Source organism: Xiphias gladius, chromosome 21, assembly GCF_016859285.1.
Source record: "Xiphias gladius isolate SHS-SW01 ecotype Sanya breed wild chromosome 21, ASM1685928v1, whole genome shotgun sequence".
Classification (NCBI taxonomy): domain Eukaryota; kingdom Metazoa; phylum Chordata; class Actinopteri; order Istiophoriformes; family Xiphiidae; genus Xiphias; species Xiphias gladius.
In genome coordinates this window covers 15,652,991-15,673,742 of record NC_053420.1, presented here as the reverse complement: position 1 = coordinate 15,673,742, position 20,752 = coordinate 15,652,991, and the positions used below count along the sequence as shown (strand labels likewise).

Sequence of the window (20,752 nt, the reverse complement as noted above, 5' to 3'; positions counted from 1 at the left end):
TTCACATCCTGCAACCCAGGGAGCAACATTAGCATTAATTTAGAGTCGCGTTGCTGGCTACATGATAAATGAAAGTAATATTAACTCTCGTTTAAACTCCGATATGGTCTCTGGTAACTCTGAGACACTTCGCCCCATTTCTGACAGTAGCACTTGGTACGTTACTCTGACAACGTTCCCTACGCAAACCTGACGGGAAAAACGAAATGCTGTTTTTGTACCTGTTATCCAGCAGCAGGTTTCATACTCGGATGCTGCTCGGGCTCTCAAAGATGTCTGGCTAGCATCTGGCTTAAATTACAAAATGTTTGGCCGGGGCGAAACTAACGTTGAGACCCAACACTTCCACAGACTGTGCCGCTCGTTTTTAATTCTTCTTCTTCTTCGTTGGAAATGTTTGACTCACTCAAACGTTTGCTTTAACGCTGCATTCACGTGATGTCAGTAGAACCGGAAGAACAGGGAAAAAAAAAAAACACAACACGTCATTCCAATTTGGGATAAATTATATATACAAATGTATAATTCCGGTAAGACTGTTGGCATCCTCAATCACAGATCACAAAACAACATTTTTTTTACGAAATAACCTGCTGCTGGACAACAGGTAAAAATATATTTCTACTTTCCCCCTAAGGTTTGCTGTTGGAGTAATGTAGGAAGTGCGGAGTTCACACATATTCTTTCGCTGCTCCAGTTTGACGTTGTTCACCAGCTGACCCTCCTTTTTTCTAACACTTCCTGCTTTTTGGTGGATTTGTTGACTGGTTTGCTGTTGAAATCTGCCAGCAGGAGGTTGATGAACCATACACAAAAACAAAACGATGACCCCCGCCCATTAAGCTACAAAGCTACAAATCTACATTGAACTGCAGATTTGGTACCAGTGGTCCGTGATTCTTTGCATTATGAGCTGTCCTTTGACTTTATACTTCATTTATCATATCAGTATCATAGCAAAATGTTGATTAGTACGGGTTTTAAAAGCTTTTAGTGAACCTACCTGACTAAAATTGATTATTTGTTTCCTGTGGTATGACTGTTTTGGCAGCTATGTTTAGGGCCGCATTTCAATTATTTTCTGTCTAATTGTTTAAGCTCTACCAATGTTAACACTGCTTAAGGTTTTTCATGCTGAGGTTTCAGATCATTGATATTTATTCGCACCAATAGATTCTCACTTACTAAAATTATTCCCTAATCTCAAGTGGCTGATTAAATTACCTAACCCTGGAAGTCAAAGTAAGGTATGGGCACATCAGACTGACACTTAAACCCCACAGTCATAAATCATGGCCTGTGGGGCTCCCAGACTGACAGGCCATACTCAAATCATTTTTCCCTCTTACAGGCTTCGAAGGAGGCCCCTCCTTTTCCTCTTTAATTTGTCTTGTCAGCAACTGTTAGTTGGGAAATGAGGCCTGAGCTCTTCCTGGTTTAGCCAGTAGCTGATATAATTGCATAATGGAGCCTCTTCACTGCACTCAGGATTGGGAGAGGATGAGAGCATTTGCTATTTCTACCCAGCCACCTCTAAGCTGAAAAGGCAGTGGTGCTGAAATGCAGGGTGAAGCTTGACTGCTCCCACGTGGTTTCAAAATTGGACAATGTTACTTAGAAGGAAAAATAAAAAAGGCCAAAGTTTGACCTTGATAGAGATGTCATAAGTCAACTACACTACAAAAAAAACCCTTCATCTTTTCAAGTGCCTGTGATTCTTAAAACCTAATTTTGTAATGAAAAATTGTCAATGACTGAGGATTATTTGAATCTGTCTCCAGCAATGTTACCACTCACCTTGTTTTTCTTTAATCCTGTAGTAAACGATTTTGGCTTTTGGTTAATATGGGAAATGTTCTAGCAAACAATTGCCTCTTTATTCAGACAGCGGACACGGAGCAACATTAACATTTATTACGAGTTGTGTTTCAGGTGACCTGATGAATTTAAATCCAATATTCAGTCTCTTTTTACATTTGCTTTGGTTTCTACCAACTCCTTGGGGAAATATATGGTTATTTTGCTGGTAAATGCGCCACTATTTCCACCAGCTAGTTGCTAACTATGTCTATCTGCTGTTTGCAGGATGTGTACAGTAGGTGTATCAGAGCTTTGCTTGCTGAAAACAGCTGCCTGCTATGTCTGGAAATTATGCTAGTGAGGGTGAACAAAAACCATTTGTGGCCATAAAACCAAAACAATGAGCTGAAAGACACTGAAAAGCTCCGTAGAGCTGAAGGGAACTGTGGAGTCAGGTGATGATTCTCTCCTATGAGCAACCCCTTTGACATTAGAAATAGTAATCTAATATAAATTAAATGATTAGGGCAGTGTTAAAAAAAATCAAACAGCAAAAAAAAACTCTCTGCACTAGTCTGAAAAAATTCCCCCTTGATCGTAAGTTGATTAATATGTGAGAAGTTGAGGTGGAGATTTTTCTACACTCATGAGCACATTTTCTAATTAGCATACCTTGTATGTCACTACACTCACAAATAAGAAGCTTTTTTCTCACATTGCGCATTTTTGTTCACACACACACACACACACACACACACACACACACACACACACACACACACACACACACACACACACACACACACACACACACACACACACTCACAAACAGCTATTCTAAGTATAGACCATCTGCGTTGAATCTTCCAGGTCCCATCCAGCTCCGTTCTAGCCCTGCCCGCCCAGTCTTTCTTCTCTGCAAGAATCCGCCCCTGGCTGGGTGAGCTGTCTGCTGCTAATGTCCTAGCATCCACCTGGGAATCTGTCATCAGCTGGGCCGTTAACTACCCGACTGCTGCTGCTCCGTCACCTTTAACCTGCTGTCACTTTGGCTAACATTGAGGCAGTGTCACCTTATTTAGATGCAGTGCTGCTGTCAGCTTCAGTAATGTAGAGAGAAACTTATTTTTTAGCCAGTCTAATCCTATATGAGATTGCCTGTCCACCTATATTTTGCCTGTGTGCCACTGAGAACAGTGACCTTTCAGTAGTGGAAGGCCTGTTAAGATTGGGGTGCTGTGGGGCTCACTAGGGGGTGGCTATTAGTTCACACATATACTGACCCCCAGCTCTTTATCCTCCCACGGCCAGGACTGTCTTAGCTTTTCACTCCTGTCAATGTAGAGTTGAGAGTAAAAGAAAAAACTGTCCCCCTTCACATTACATGCCTCAGAATCATTCCTCTAATGTTAGCCATTTTGCAAACAAGCTTCAATCTGCACATAGTCACAATGACCAATATTATCTGCTACTGCAGTATTAAATTGCAGTTCTGAAGTATTGCTAAGTTTTTGCAGTCTTGAGAATTTGCTTGGACATATGGATTTAGGTCTGATGTGTTTTGTGAAAGGGGGAGGCACATAGATGAGACAGTAGAAGTGCAGTGTCAGACACCGACAGGCCAAGCTGCTGGATTTCCAGGCATGGCACTGACAGTTCTTTTGGGATTGCTGGCATTGCAGTCCAATAGTGCCCAGAGCGCTGAGTGTTTTGACAGGCAGCACAGGATCGCTAACGGCAGGGGAAAAAGAGCCACTCAAGCACAGCTCAGGCAGGAATTCAATCAGTATCAGTCACAGTTATGGTTGTGGATGAATCTAGTTTTCTGCTTTTGGACATGACAATGGAAAAAAAGCCTTCTGCTTGTGAGACTTCCTACCACAGGATGCTCACCACTGTTTAAGTGTCGCTGCGTGGCAGCACAGTACTGAGCACTACTGTGCTGCATTTCTGCTGCAGCTGGTGGCAAAGTCTGATTATGTGCTCTACTAAACAGGAACTCTGGGTTATGTAGCAGGGTGGCTGCTCAGTGGCTAGCACTGGTAGCACACTACACTTGACAGTTCACGCTAACTGTCCTCCATTTAAGAAGCCATCTGGTCGACATCATTTCATAATGTGCATATCAGTGAACAGAATCAATTACAGAAATTGGTTAGCCAGGAAGAATTCATATCAGAAAAACGTCTGGATTTAAGACAGCAACGATTTTAAAAATAACAGTGATCTCTAATGCTTATATGACCAAGGTGATCATAATTCTTATATGACTACTGTTTTTTAGTCCATCACAGTACATCACACCCTACATGTGTCATTCTTTTCCCTCCTCTGTGTCCTGCGTGGTACTTGATCTAAGTCCGAGTTGTGCCCCCCTCCTCTCCTGTTAACGGCTGCATCGTAACTTCAGTTCATTCTCTCTTAAAAAGGATTGCTGGAAGGGCAGAAAATCAATATGGTAAAGCCTGGAAGACAAGGCCTGTTAATGTAATAGGAGTGGGCGAAATACCATAAGGCACAGAGAGGTCAGCTCTGGCACTAACCCAACAGCAGGAGACCAGAGGAGCTTAGCGCACTGTATCACAAACAGAATCAGGCTTTCATTCGGACAGACCGTGCAGCAGCATAGGAAGTGCTTTCTCGTCAGTGATAAAATCAAAATTAAAATCATGTTGAACAACTCTTCTCCACCACACCATGCTTAATTCTTCATTTTGGGCTATTGCCTTGATCAGGGTCCTATCTCAGGTTGTGTCCGGGTTCCTTATTATATACAGTCAGTTAACAGTGATAATAAATGTACAAAACAACACTACCATCATTTTAAAAATAGTTTGACAAAATACAATCCCCTAGAGTATTTCTAGCAGATACAGAAATTTACAAGAAAAATATAAATGGTCAAAAAACACGAAACCTACAAAATGACGGGCAACCTTTTGCTGCTGCTTTTGTCTTGAAAAAAGAAGATTCAATCTTTTTATACCCACTGATGAGTAAGAAAGGAAAGATTGTATTTGATGCATTGAAACTCACACTGGTCTGCACTTCGCTGTGTCTGCATTCTCAAAGTTAGAGAGTAATAAAATCAAAATGGACACAACTCATAAATGATAAAAAAAACTGGGTTGCTTTTGGAAAAAATGTCTTACTGCTAATATATTGTAAGTTTCAGTTCAAAAATGCTCCTTTTACAATTTGAAACATTTTTTTCCAAAGAAAACTAAAGGATTTTGCAATAACAACTCTGGGTCAAGGCGAGGTTGATGACATTTTTCACTCAAGCTCATACAACACTGCTGTGTATAGGTTTGCAACTCCCCTGGTACAACTGTGATGCAAATATGTCTCAATTAGTCTACTGTCCTCATAGAGGAAAGGATGATGACTGGTGAGTCCCAGCATCAAATTTGCGTTTTGGCTGAGATAATAACTGAAGGAGTGACGCATACAGATGCAGAGAGAAAAGAAAGAAAGAAAGAAAGAGACACCAGCTAAGGTAAAACTCATTCATTATTGATGTAAGAGAACCATGAATCATTGCTTTTCATTACCCCAGGGCAAAAACTACCAGATGGCAGGCATCTTTGGACTGGTATTGGCCAATGCAGGCAGTTTTTACATTTTTTTTTTTTTTACATTTTTTTTAAAATATTACATCACTGGTTTTGTCTCAAAATGCCAAAACTGTTTGGAACGGTTCATTCAAGTCAAACCTTTTCTTTATCACTTTGAATGTATTTCATTGTCTTAATTTACAAATATGATCTGTATTTTTACTGCCACTCTCTCAGCTCTACCATTTCAGAGAGCTGAATTTTCAGTCTGCTGATTGAAATCAACAGGAATAGGGAAAAGTCCAAACACTCAACACTTCCAAAAAGACCTCTCCACCAACAGTGGTCCATTCATGGTCTCTATGGTGACAGCCGCATGGTTCCTATGAGGGAGGGATGAATTTCTTTTTGATTTTGATCTATTCATGTGTGCTGCCACACCACGCTGCTATGATTGCAGCCCGTTAGAACAAACTGGCCTTTATATGCTCTGCTAAACCAGTCGTCATCATTACCAGTCTGCGCGAGTGGCTTTTGGATTGCACGGTCACATTTGCTTCTACCTTCAGCAGCTGCTTCTTAATTTGGTGTAATTTAGGTATCTGTCTTTTACATCCAGCTATCCCTCACAGTTAGACTTTAAGCTGCCTGGTGGGGATTGAAAGTTATGTTTACATTCAATGTTTCTCACCAAAATTCATTGTGTGTTTCCTTGAGATTTAATGGTCATATTTGCTAGTTTGCAGTCTTCCTAACTGCCTTAGCAGGACATTGCTATGCTTTTTTTGCAAGTTACCGCCACCAACAGTTGATCAGCTGAATAGTACGAAACCAATGTCAGGGCGTACATTGTGGCACCTTCATCTGCCATGTATGTCGTCGTCCAAGATACAAACAAAACAGGGACACAGTCTAAAATACATCGCTCCATAGTGCTTCTAGTGGTCAGTATCTTCACAGAGTACCTGTAAATTATTTTCATGAATGTACGAGATGGTTGCCCATCCATCACTCACTCCTTCAACATTTTACCATTGTAGCAGCGATCTGGGATTCTCTACTGTCCCTTTAATGCAGCATATTCATAACAACCTTTCATAGCAAACGAAAATAAAACAGTGACTGCACTAATTTTCTTACACTTAGTAAATAATCCCTGACTTTTTAAAATTATTGAGGTAACTATTAAGGGTGACAAAATGTCCATCCATTCATCCTTTATACCAGCACATTTCTGTGCAGGTCACAAGGGGCTGGACACTATCTCAGCATGCACATGTATCAGGTGATATATTTATTTTATAAGTAAATTGCCATATTGAAAATATATCGTGACAAAACCCCAAAATGTGTCATTGCATGTTAAGAACAATAAATGTAATCAACATTTATGTGTCATATTAAAGGATTTCTTGGATTTCTCCTCTTTCATGGTGAGATAAATGAAGCTGGGAGATGTAGGTGACCTTCGACAAAGGCCTCTGCCTGTATTAAAGTATTGAAACCTCATTGACCTCCTCCTCTCTGTTTGTAAATAGCTGGACAACCTGGATGAGCAGGCTGCACAGATCAGAAGGGAGCTGGATGGTCGTCTTCAGATGGCAGACCAGATTGCCAGGGTGAGTCAGACTCTGCGGGGGACTCAGATTATTTTTAATATGCCTTGTTATATAGTTAATATGTCACTAATATAACATAGTGTGAGCTGCCACCAACAAAGGAAAGATTGGGGTATTTCATAGGATGTGTATTTACCAATATTTATTAAGTCTTTTACATTAAATTAAGTATCCGTAATCTGAACAGACGCCTATGTTAATAATACTTCTGAGATTTTAGAAACTGTAACATTAACTTCATTGTTCCTTGTCATCACGGCTGTGGTTCTTTGCTGAGTCTTTTCTGGTTTTGTCAATAGGGTGGAAAGTTCCCCAAATTTGTGTCTAAAGAAATGGAGGCCATGTACATCGAGGAGCTCAAGTCTTCAGTGAATCAGCTGATGGCCAATCTGGAAAGCATGCCTGTGTCCAAGGGAGGAGAGTTTAAACTCCAGAAGCTGAAACGGGGACACAATACCTCCATCATTGACATGGGCCAGGAGGACGAGAACACACTGTCGAAGTCTGATGTGGTTCTGTCCTTCACTTTGGAGGTACCCTGCATTACATACAGTAATCATGTGTATGTGAAAACCAAATTGCCTTACAAATTTTTAATCATTCTGTCATATTTCTCAGTATTTCTAACTGTAGCCAAATAAAGCGAACACTACCATGTTAGTATATCTAAACTCAATCCAGAACTCTATCGGCCTAAACCAGCAATCATTAATCGGAGTTGTCGTTGACTACTCATCTCTAAGTATAGAGACAGAAAGCAGACCTGTTCAGGGGGTTGAACAGATGCTATGTGAAGAACAGACTGACACATACGCGAGCTAACACGCCCAGACACACGAAAACCCATTTACCTGCTCTTTAACAGGGAAGATGAGCCATCTTGTTATCAGCTTGTCTGAGATCAGCTGTCACCACAGAACAGGGAGCAATCACACCTCATTCCTTATGATAACGGTGCTATTTAAGAATCAGGAAGTACATAATGTGCAAAGAATATGACACCATTTTTCTGTTCCTTAAGACAGAAGTGGGCACACGACTATGGATTTTGAATGCTGAAATTATTCATAGAGTATTGGGAATTAGGTATTTTTTTGAGGTCACAATTTTATAGTATTTTGGTGAAGCATAATTTTCAAGTCTGTTTTACTGCCCAACTGATTGGCTGCAGCAGCTGCCAGTCCCTCAGCAATTGACCAGAGAAACCTTTAGAGAATCTAGTTGGAATCAGCTGTAAGTTAGAACAAGTCCTTTAGCATTGTTAATCCCCAAGGATAACCATATAGAAATATTAGTATCATTTTTCTAATACTTTTGGAGACAAAAAAATCATAAAAAGGCAATATCCATCATATTTAAATACAGTAGCTTGATTTTGATTTGCCACAAATGAAATCTAACAATTTCGGATGTTCTGAATCTCCTTTAAATCATCCTTTTTGATAGTCCTTTATTTCCATGTAGGTTCATTTTTTTTTTTACCTGAATGTTTTTATTTACAGGTACCAACTTAGCATGCATCTGTAGGATGACTGGACTGATAAATGGTATATAAACAGTGACAGTCAAACAAAATATACTGGCACCATGAAGAGATCAGTGGATCTGGTGGATGCTTTCATTCAAAGTGGATCCATTATCCTGATAGCATCTATTTCTGTCTCAGATTGTCCCACCAGGAATTTACAGTTACAATATAACAGCTACCCCTCCTGGCAGTGTTGGTACTGTATTCACTGAGCGATTAAAGACTATGCATAAGATTTTATGTGGTAGATTATGCCAATAAGCAGCTTTGATAGTAGAGAGTTTTGTTTTAGAGGAAGAATGGCTGTAATTTTTATGTGCTATTCTAGTAGAAAATCTACATTTTCGTAATATGAGGGCAGCAGCAAGAAGTGTAAATAATGACTGAGGCTGGGGTACTGTGGTTCAGATTTCTCTTTTCAAGCCGGAAGGATTTGACGCCTACACATCTGCTGTCAACTTTTTCTGCTATGACCTCTTCCATGAGATGAATCACTCCACATCTACAACCTTCACTGAGGTGTCTGTGCTTCCCAGGTGGTGATCATGGAAGTGCAGGGGCTGAAGTCTCTGGCTCCGAACAGGATTGTCTACTGCACCATGGAGGTGGAGGGAGGCGAGAAACTCCAAACCGACCAAGCAGAAGCATCCAAGCCAACGTAAGGACCTAAGTGTGTGTGTGCGCATGCATGAGTGTGTGCATGCGTGTGCACACACGCATGCACACACTCATGCACTCATACTCATGCACTCATACTCATACTCATGCACTCATACATTCATTTTTCGCATTTTCATATGAGTGTAAGATATTGTCGACACTGCATTATTAGTAGAACTGACAATCTACTAAAGATAACCTAGTTTCCAAAAACCGACTGAAAGAAAAAACCAACAAAAGAAAACTGGTGATCCTTACTACGAATATACATAATACACATGCATGTGTATTGTATGCAGAGCACATGCACATGCAGGTGCATCTGTATTCAGAGTAGCAACATATAAGTATCAAATTAATCATTTTGGCTATTTGTACATTATTTCTTATAAAATTATCAAAATTAGATTTGTCGGCTGTCTTATTAATTTGGTTGCTGATCACTGATGTTACTTATAGATAAGCCAAACAACTTAATATGATTCTGCAAGTTTAGACTCGTATTGAATAGCACCACTGTACGAAAAATATCAAAATACCCCCAAATATTGTTATTCATTATGATAATGTTGATTTCTATTTTTGTTCAGCAGCAATAACGGAACACATTTTCTAGTTTTGAATCAAATTAATTATATCAGAATTATCGAAATACCTTCATTCCTGTTATTTGGACTTTATGTTACTTGTCTGACCTTTAAAACATGAATAGGACATTATAAACACTGTTACACCATCAGCCACATTCATTTTAGCATCTGATATCAGGTATGAAGTATTCAGACAAATTTGAAGTGTTAAAAAAAATATATTCGCTGTATCTTTTATTCTTCTTTATTATTATCCTTTTTTATTCTTTTTATTTTTTTATTCTTTTGAAATGCAAAAGAGTAACAAGCACAGATGTTTTGCTTGATGCCTTCCCCTGTGTGTGGGCAGGGCAAATTTGACTTTACTAGGCGGAGAAGGCGGAGAAAGCTTTTAATCATTCTTTATTTTATTTCAATAATTTTAATTATCTTTCCAGTAATTTAACTCTGTTATTTTTAAGCCTGTACACTATACAGCTGAGATTCTGTTCCATTCTTTTATTGATCTTTGGTGCCTGCTGTGATTTGCTTCAGATGCCCTGAGTAAAATTTGCTCGCAAGAAAATACACTCGAAACTTACAGCAAGCCTATGCTGCCAAACTCTCCTGCATCTCAGTGGGTTCTTGGTTGCAGGAAGAAATTCCCAGTGCTCTTGCTAGTGTTCTCTGATGCATCATTCCCTCTCGAAGGCACTCTGCATGTGAAACACTGTGTTTTAAAAAGAAATGGGACTGTGTAGTTGAGCAAAACTTCAGTTTATTTCTTTGAACAATATCAATTATTTGGATCACAGCAACAGATGCTGCCCTTGTAGTCATACAAAATATACCTGTACCTGAGGCTGCACTTAATGAAATATGAGTTTAATGGAAATTTGGGGTGTGGTGAGTTTTATCAGCAAATCCCTAAACCTGTAGGAAAAAAAAAACCTTTACTCCCTCTCTTTTGCTAAAGCTGCTTGAGTCATTCATGATTCACAGCTGAACCCAACAACCTGGGCGGTCTCTGACTCAGCAGATCAAGGTGTGAAAATCCACAGTATGAAATGGCAGGGTCCGCAACGTTTCTTCCTTCCTTTGCACGTCCCAACAGTTTGCATGTATCTTAAAATACTTTGTTACCTCACTTCTTTTTATGCCAATTCATTAAACCCTATTTATAACAATGATGGTGCCCCAGGGATTAAAATATTCTGTTTCTTCTATTAAACACATCTACGTTTTTTTCAGTATTGCACAGTACACGATACAAAAGAAAATGTCCATGAAACATTCATCCAAATACGAGCTATTTTAAGGCCCAGATGTCTTCCTTGGATCTGTGTGATTCAAGAGCCATTTTATAAATTGAGTATGAGAGATGTGGAGACACATGAATGAGAGAGGGGATTAGAGGAAAACAAGGCGAGGCCAATGTCTCTGTGTGTGTGGGTGGGTATGTACACACAGAAAAAACACATAAATACGCATGAGATAAATGTATTCATGTACATACTACCGCAGGTTATTTGCATACTGTAATTGCTTGTATTTGGTAACTGTGCTAGGATTGACAGGCTGACATGCTATAGTAAATTTACACTCATGAATTGATTATAGGGTTGATATAGTTAATGTTTCCATGACAACGACTTTTGTTACTGTCCAGTAATTCTGCTGTTAATTTTCTTTCTTTTTTGACCCACTGGAGCACACACAGGCTTCCATATATTTTGGAGAAAGAGCTGTGGCAGAACATCACTGTCACATCCATTAATAGACCTTAGATTGATCCACAAAGTCACCTTCATGCCAGTACAGTGCTCCCATCTGAAATCAAAACAGATCACCACTACCTCCTCTGTACATATTGGAACTGCAGTATCTTTATGTACATTAAGTTGCAATTAATTATGAATGTTCGAAGTTGTTACAAGACAGCTTTCCAAGATTGGAAATTGACACCGTGTCCTCCATACCTCATTACAGAGAGAGAATTCAGGCATTTATATTATATTCCTAAGGTCGCACATGGCAGCATGACATGTTGGCAGCAGCAGATAGCAGCAAGAGGATACAAAACCCTGCATATGTTGTGTAGGGTGATTACAGTAAACTGCATTCTCCCTGCGTTTTTTGTTTCTTTTAATCCTTTGGGCTTCTGAAGGCGTAGCTGGTTTATGAGGTTTAGTCATTATTAGTGATTTGCTCTGAAAGCATAGATTCGCATTTTTTCACATCTGTCTTGAAACAATATTTAGATGCCCATATGTGCAGTACGTTGAAATCATTCTTGGTCGCTGTAATCATTCCTCCTCTCCATAGTGGTCACAAAGAGGTCCATTTTTAAAGGTATAGTTTGACATTTGGGGATATATGATTATTTGCTTTCTTGCCAGGAGCTTGATGATTAGTTCCACTCTCATGTCTGTATGATAAACGCCAGTTAGCGTAGCTTAGCATAAGGGATGGAAACAACAGGAAACCGCTAGCCTGGCTCTGTCTAAAGGTAACAACATCCGCTTCCCTATATCTAATTTGTTAAATCTGTACAAAAACTGAAGTGCAGAAGTGACAGTTTGTTGTTTTATGGGGGGTTATTTGCTATTTCTTGGCTGAGACCAATTTGGCAGCAACCAGAGACTCCATGAAGTTACTGGTTCAAGTTCAGTCAAAGCTAATATGATGTTTTCAACAGTCTAAGTCAGACAATTCAAGTGGATATCTTCTTCTAAACCTAGTCTTTTTAGTACAGAATTTTCTCTTTGTGTTACTAGCCCTCCACCATGGCACAGCAAGAAAACACTGTCTGTGAGAACACAAAGAGAGAATTTTGTTATAAAAATCTTTGGAAGATAACCCACTTGATTCTACTTACTCAAGCTGCTGAAGACCCGTGTTAGTTTCTGCTGTACAGTCATTTCTACATTGAACAAGGACAGTGGATTTTGTCGCCCATTACCTAGATTGAAATCACTTTACAAAGTGATGTCTTTGCAGCCTTTGTGCACAGGAGGAACAGTTCCAGTGACCAATAACTCTTAAATGGACATATGGGCACGTTGGTTTTGTTTTCAGACAGAACTGAAAAAAGATGTGACCTTGCTTTTGAGACATGCCTATGATAAAGGTTAAATTAATACAATACACTTGAGAGCAGAAGTTAATTTTAGCCAGTCTGTGGCATCTCTCGGCCACTTTCTGTTGCAGACCCACACAATAATTTTGGCTGATAAGCAATGGGTTGTGTTATATAAACATTTTTCCACACACAGCCTTAAAGATGTCAGGTATATAAATAGCAGGAATGCATTTAGAACAAGTGACGGTGAGGCAGAGGGATAAAGTGTGTGTGTTATTTTATTTGGTTTTATCTTGATTTTGACAAACTGATCTGTGGGACTCTGCAGTATTCATTCTTTTATAAAAGACTTTCAGTCAGTCCTCCATCAACTTTCTTCTGTGATTAAAAAGATGTACTGCAGCGTACGTGTGTATGTGTTTGTGTGTGTGGTGTGTCCATAAGCAGTGTATTGTACCTCCTTTGTTATATACTGTATTACCTGTGGCCCAGAAACTGTCAGCTGCCATTTCAAGGCTGTGTTAAAGTAAAGTATCTGGAAAGAGGGATTTTATTTCTTTGATTGCTGTGTTATTTGTCTATTTGATGTTGTTTACAGACATTTTGTGATTTAGTTAGGGATTGAGTTGAAAAATGTTGATTAGAAGGTAAAATCATTCTTCCAGACTCTAGCTTTTATTGACAAGTAAAAACATCGCAGTGATTGCTGGAGATGAAGTCATTTTGTGGGAACATTGTTCTGTCACGCTGCCATGGAAGCTAACCTCTGGAGTGTCTTTTGTTGTGTCTTTCAGCTGGGGGACCCAAGGGGACTTCACCACCACACACCCTTTGCCTGCTGTCAAGGTGAAGCTGTTTACAGAGAGCACAGGGGTGCTGGCACTGGAGGACAAAGAACTGGGCAGGGTAACTCTTCTTGTTATAATATTTACTATTATTACCAACAGAGAAATACTCTGATCTCAACACACAGCCATGAAAATCAGGACTGACATGTCACATTAAGGAACGCAAAACATGTGTTTAGCACAAATTTCAGCCTCTTTGGATGATAAATAAACAGATATAAATACATGGTCAGTCTTCAGATTCACAAGCACTGTGTTGTGGGTCTGTTTCCAACATACTAAGTCTGGGTTCAGCTGAAATTGTCCGTAGCCGTGTGACATTCTGATTTTAACAAGTCAAACTGAGTCCTTAGTGTGCTGTTAACTGAAGGTGATACAGAAATAATTTTTAGTTTTTTTGCAAGGTCGAGTTTGTCAAAATGAGAAGATCTTTTGCACATACAAAAACTCTACTCTGTGTGCTCCCAGCAAACACTTCTCATTTTTATACTTGCACATATTGCTTGTGTTTGACCAGAACACAAATCAATTGTACCTCTGATTTAAGAAAAAAAGCTTCTTTTCCCCTTGCTAACAACAGATTTCCAATTTTTGAACGTCATTTAAATCTTTAGTGTCGCCCACTCAAATATAGAGAGAGCAGAAACTTTTCTTGGTTCTCCACCCTGCACTTTCCTGAGGTGTAAATGTGTACGCCTACTCTGATGGTTAAGGAAGGTGGTGCTGCCGGTTTGCGTTCGGGTAGCGGAGCCTCAGACGTCACTGTAGTGGCAGTGACCTTGGCTGTGACAAGTCTCTTTGATCTCCCACTGCAGCAGCGTTGGCAGGAAGGCAAGCTTCCTCAAAGCTCTTTAACTCAGCAAAGAGAGATTAGGCCTCCTCTTCGGGGAGGCAGCGCAAAGTGCTGTTCTGTTTCTCGACACTGACTTGCGTTATTCTTTCACTTTCAAAAAATGTGAAACACAAACACATTATCACCAGTCCTTGCAAACACACTGGTTGGTGTTGCTTAATGTTGCATTGGCTGAGATCAAAGATTTATCTCCTGGATATCAGCTCTATCAATTATTGAGTCTGACTTTTTGCGATCTTTTTTTCATTTGAGTGCAGGTTGTCCTCCACCCAACTCCTAACAGCCCCAAGCAGTCAGAGCTCCATAAGATGACTGTGACCAAGGCTTGCCCCGATCAAGATCTCAAGATCAAACTGGCCATCCGCATGGACAAACCACAGAACATGAAACACTGCGGGTAAGAGAGACGCTGCCATGTGCCTTTCATTTCCCACCTCTTTCTTTTAGAACTCCAGCCCTCTCAGCTCCTTGGCCTCATTTCTAGTCACGTAACATGGAAAAATACTGTGAAGTGCACTACTCCCCCTGGTGGACACCAGTGTGTAGTTTAGATTTTTTTTTTAATCAGAAGGTGCCAAAAAACTCAAAACATTCAAGGCAACACTAATCAGATTCCATTTATGTAACCCTTGTGCTACTTGTCTAAAGAATTTGGATCAACTTTTCTCATTTCTGTAGCAAACCTCCTTTTTTATATCAAATATAATGAACTGTTTCTGTGTGCCAGATACATTCACTAATTTGTGTTAGCGATGACCTGTGGCCTGGATTTTTGTCTCATTGTGTGTGAACGTTTCCACAGGTATCTGTGGGCTTTTGGGAAGAATGTGTGGAAGCGCTGGAAGAAGCGTTTCTTTGTCCTTGTGCAGGTGGGTTATCTTTGAAATAAACAAGTTTCGCCAAATTGAAGCAGCAGTGATCCTCGTATTTGAGGTCATTGCTGTTGAGGTTTTTAGCCTATTAGTCAGCTTTAAAGATTGCTTTAAACCTACTGAGGCACAATATTGAGTGCTTCATATACTGCCTGAATTAGTATTGTTACGCTAGACCATAAAGTTGGTTAATATTTCCCTGATATGCAGGGAAATTTTTTAGACTGTTCCTTTTTGTATTTAAAAATCATTGACAAATACTTTGAACTTCATTACTCGAGAACAAAACAGAATTCAAAAACTTAACTTTTTCTGAGGCTGGTTGAAGTGACAGATAATCCTTTGTTTTGTAGGTGAGTCAGTATACATTCGCCATGTGCAGCTACAGAGAGAAAAAGTCAGAGCCACAGGAACTTCTCCAGCTGGACGGGTATACTGTGGACTACAGCGACCCCCAGCCAGGTGAAATAGAACACGTACCCATTGTACAACTACAGGTTCAGATACACATACATTGTAAAAAATGTATGACTTGTACTTGATCATGCCTCTGTCTCAGGCTTGGACGGTGGCCGGGCTTTCTTCAATGCCGTGAAGGAAGGTGACACTGTGATCTTTGCCAGTGATGATGAGCAGGACCGCATCCTGTGGGTCCAGGCCATGTATCGCGCCACTGGCCAGTCCCACAAGCCCGTCCCACCCACTCAGGTCCAGAAACTTAACTCCAAAGGGGGTGCCTCGGCCCAAATGGATGCTCCCATTTCTCAGTTCTGTAAGTAGCCTGAAACACAACATGGTCACTTAAGCAGAAAGCAGTTTCCATCCACAAAACAGTGAAAGCTCTAACTCATAAATGTCTCACGCCATGCGCTCCACACTGCAGTCACAAAACGCGCTGGTAGAACTAACACACAAGCACGCACACACATGCCTTGATCTCTCACAGATCCCTCCAGCATCTGATGGACTTCCACTCATTGTCACCACTCTCACAGTGTTTAAAGGTGCAATTCCATGCTATTCCATCAGTCTGCTCGCAAAGACCAACCAACACGAAAAAGATTTTATCATACAGCAGCAGGATATGGCGTGCAAACTTTTGTATAAAAACTAAATAGGTCACCACACATAATATTTGAACATTCAAGCCTGCTGGGGTTGAATTCAGACTGACAGTGCCAGGGTGTGCTGCTCTTGTCCTAATCGTAGACCTGTTTTAATCCAGTTGTACCGCTGCAGGGCAGCTGTGAAGGCAGTCGTGGTTCTGAGACAGTTTCTCAGATTGTTCCCTTGTAACTGAATGACGGCCAAGCCAGACATGTCTAAAGTTTTAACCAATCTGTCACTGTACTTGCACCTCTAAGCAGCCCACAGGTCAGGTAGCAAAGTGAAGGTAAGACTGTCTACGGTAGTGTGGCATCTGTACCAACTTCTGTTGTAACCGTCTCCTGTGTCCCCCCTCATAAAAGAAGGGAATACGATATTTTTTGTAAGTATCTCCTCAAATTCCGCCAGCAACGCTTTTCTTCACACAATCTGTATATACTCTAGTTGGTTTTTGGCCCCTGTCAGTCATTTTCTTCTTATTCTAGACCAAAAGTTCAAACTTGTGTATTTTTGCTCATAACAACACTAACAAAGACCTTTCTGACCGACTGAACCTAATGTCACATACTGCTAAACAATCCACAATAATAGATCCTGCTATTCAGAACAAAATATATTTTTTTTTGTGTGTGCATCTTTTGACTTCACATTAAGAATGATTTCTTTTCCAACTCTTAATGAAATTTTTTATTTTTTCCTTAGAAGGATGGTAGAAAAAATAATTGGAATTTAATACAAATATTAAAAAAGGACACCTAGGGTTACAATAATAATTAGCCCCAAGTTTAGTCTCTTTGTTAATCATATTATTTTAATAGAACTATATGAACTGGACCAGTTACTCAGAATCCTATCACATAAATTCTATGTTGTTTCTCCATTGGTTTCTTTGTCCAGTATGTGATCGTTCTTGTGGTTAGTTGACGCCTCTGATGCCAGCTGTTGCCATTCAAAGCCTCCTCACAGTGGCACAGACCTCCTACCCCCTCCCTGAAACATTGTGGCACACCACGCGTACATGTTTCACCCCCTGGTGGTCTTGAATGGCACTGGGACCATAACATACACAGTCCTCCTGACTCTGCTGCAGTGGACTGATCGAAAACAAGTCCTGTGAAGGTTCTGAGGGATCTGCACAAAATTTGAATAGTTTTTCCCTCCACAATCAACCAGTTTCATACTAGAAAATGGTTTAGTGCACATCACACAACACACATAAGTGTTGTAATAAGCTTATGCTTGTGTTGGACTTTCCAAATAATATATTGTACAGAAAATACAACAAATTCATATTATTTGTGAGGATATCATACTGATCAAAATCTCTAAAGATGGCTTAAAGGGGTACTCCAGTGATTTCCATAAAGGTGGGGGATTTGTGAGAGACGAAATAAGAATGGTCATCATTAAAGAGGCTGAGATGTTCTGACTTTCGGGTCAAGATCCAAAAATACTGCCCTTTTGTCTGGTAAATACAAACATCTTTAAAATGCCAAACATCTAGTTAGTAATGTAGACTCTGTTATAAGTTTGTGGTCTTCAGTCTCAACCTAAGTTAGCCCTGATGACATCACTATACCATCACCCGGTTTACTTTTTAAGACTTGACAAAGCTCCTCCAAAGCCACAGAAGACATTATACAACGGCTTTCACACGGTGCGTTTCCTTTCACCTGTTTTCATGCAAATGTTCAATTCGTGAATTAAAAAAACCCAGGTGTAAACACAGACAGTTGAAACAGAAAAAAAATCTGAAATGTTGCAAGTTTTAATGCCTGCCTGAGGTGGCAAAGTTGGTGTACTGATAAAAGCAAAGTGTGACAAAGTGCAGTGTAAACAGACTTAGCTCATAAATCATAACGCACATGAAGCATGTGAATTAAACATCCGCTGAGGCTTCTGCTCCACTGGAGAGACAAAAATAGTGACCGATGAAAACATCAGATCTGTGTGAAATGAAGAGGAGACATTCCTCAAATTAATACACGAAACATATATAAATGCCATATTTCCCCCATGTTTTCTCATTGTTTTCCATCGTTTGAAGTTTGACTGGCGCTTCTTTAATTACATCATCTGGTTGTGCCCTCTTCGTCTGCAGTAGTCTCATGGCACCCAACTAGAAATGCAACTGTTTATCGCAATCTGCCCAACTCCTAATATTCACATAAGAGCAGTGGATGCACATTAATTCGCATTTGATTTCGAAGTTTTTTCTAAAAATCTTGTTAAAATTTGTGCTACATTTAGATGGAAACCAAGGTTTAGTAGTACTAACCATGACAAGTAGAATGATCTTTGTGTAAAATCAGTGGAGTGCTCCTATAAAGCACATTAAGATTTATTGAAGACACTTTCACCATTTTCACCATTAGTGTCACCACTTGATTTATTTGAACCTTTCCAGGACCTTCACAGTCTCTTTCCTTTTAAAAAAGACACGGGCATCTTTCACACATAAAACTGACTGCTGGGGTTTACTTCATCGTGAAGGTGTATGTGTTTGCCAATGTCCCTTAAAAAAGTAAGCCTTCTGTTTGATCTGCGGTTAGACAGCGTGACAGTACTTAACGCGTGGCTCTCGACTCCTTAAGTACTTGTCCAGGATCCAGATTAAATAAACTGCAGTGGAGTGATGAGGATCGTAAATTCTCTCTTCCTCCCTCTGTCTCTGTCTCTCTCTTGCTGTCTCTGTCTCCCTCTTTCTCTAATATGCCTCAACATCTGTTGTCAAGTTCACATATCCTCACATGTACTCACACACCACCGTCCACAAACTCTCATGTTGGTATAGGTTGTTGTTTTTGAGTTGTGTTTTCTTCTTCATGCTTTGCCTGTACCCTTCTTGAGTAATGCAGCTGCTAGGTCAGGGTCTTTCGTGATTGCTCTCCTCCAGCCTTGTTGCTAGTCTTTATGTTATTCTGGTTTGTCCCTTCTTACCCTGCTGTCTTCTAGCTGGACTCAAGGGTAAGTGCTTCCCTGTAGCCGGCACAGCTCAGATAATCCCCGCTGATTATCTGACAATGCAACGTTCTTTCTCTCTTCTTTCCCTCTTCTCCTTTTTCACGTCTCGCTTCATGTCTTAGATATTAGTTGATAACGTTTTTGTTTTTGACGACCTCTGCTTGAGGATCCAAGTATAAGCATCCATTCGTGCCAGTATAGGATGCATGTATTTTATCTAAGAACTTATTATTTGACTCAGTAGTGGTTAAAGTTGATATTAAAGTTGTAACTGCATAATTGCCTTCTCTCTTTATTCATATTGGTGATGGGACCCCTCAGAGTAAAGCAATGTGATAATAAAATGTGACATACTATTAGAAAAGCAAGTAAACTTTTTTTTATGTTATGAGAAAGATTTAAAATGTAAATTTATTGTTAATAATGTACATTTCAAGAGCTAAAAACAAACAGAGGTTTCTTTTATAGCACTTAGATAAGATATAGACCTTCAGTCAAAGATAGAAATGTGGATAAAGTGTGAATGATGATGGCAGTCTGTGATGCTATGTTTCAAAATATATATTTGATGCATGAGTGAAATTTGTTTTGATACTTCCTAAGTGGTGATCATGCTTTACTTCAGAGGGCTCAATTGCTTTTAGTTCTTTTTCTTTGAACTTTTCTTGATGAGAGTTGGCAAATATGTATGCGGAGTATTCTGAATGCCAAAGACAAGGAGTAGCTAATGCCGCCCCTTCTTACGATACAATACTCCGGATCCCCCCCTCCTTCCTCCTACAGTAGATGGGCTTGTAGATAGAGGCTAGACCGGTGTTACACCTCCAGAAAAGGAGAGATCTCATTTTGATTTCATTTGATTGCCTTTTGTTTGCCTGAATAGGAGAACACCTGTGTCATGTGTCCATATTTTTTGTACAATTACAGGAGTTTTCATTCATTTCCCCCATCTCCCAGAGAATGATACAGTTTTGCCTCTGTCGGCTTCATGCTATTTACCCATGTACTTGCACCAAATTGTATTGCTACCCTATTAGAGTTCTCCGGTAGTGGTATGCCTGTTAGTGTGCTCTGTAGAGATCATGAATACACTGCAACATATTAAAGTATTGTCAACTTGCAAATGCGTAGAGAAAAAAAAAGGAATGCAAAAAAAAGGAAAAAAAATTGCAAATTTGAAAATGGGTCTGCAGATGTGCATGACATTTAAAAGCTCAATGAAAAGTCACAATGTTCTCCAGCATGTGATAATTTATAAATGTATGCAAAAGTACTCGCCTATTCACTTTGGTA

The 20,752-nt window shown here is 39.8% G+C and overlaps 1 protein-coding gene across 1 annotated transcript in view; it reads left to right on the top strand.

Moving 5' to 3' along the window:
- Positions 1-20,752, top strand: part of cadpsb (Ca2+-dependent activator protein for secretion b) — a 64,872-nt gene that overhangs the window by 20,910 nt on the left and 23,210 nt on the right. Inside the window, exons 4-11 of the mRNA XM_040159019.1 lie at positions 6,896-6,976; positions 7,276-7,509; positions 9,041-9,162; positions 13,610-13,721; positions 14,774-14,913; positions 15,319-15,385; positions 15,742-15,850; positions 15,948-16,160. Coding sequence (XP_040014953.1) covers positions 6,896-6,976; positions 7,276-7,509; positions 9,041-9,162; positions 13,610-13,721; positions 14,774-14,913; positions 15,319-15,385; positions 15,742-15,850; positions 15,948-16,160 — 1,078 coding nt within the window. The remainder of the gene's footprint in view (positions 1-6,895; positions 6,977-7,275; positions 7,510-9,040; positions 9,163-13,609; positions 13,722-14,773; positions 14,914-15,318; positions 15,386-15,741; positions 15,851-15,947; positions 16,161-20,752) is intronic.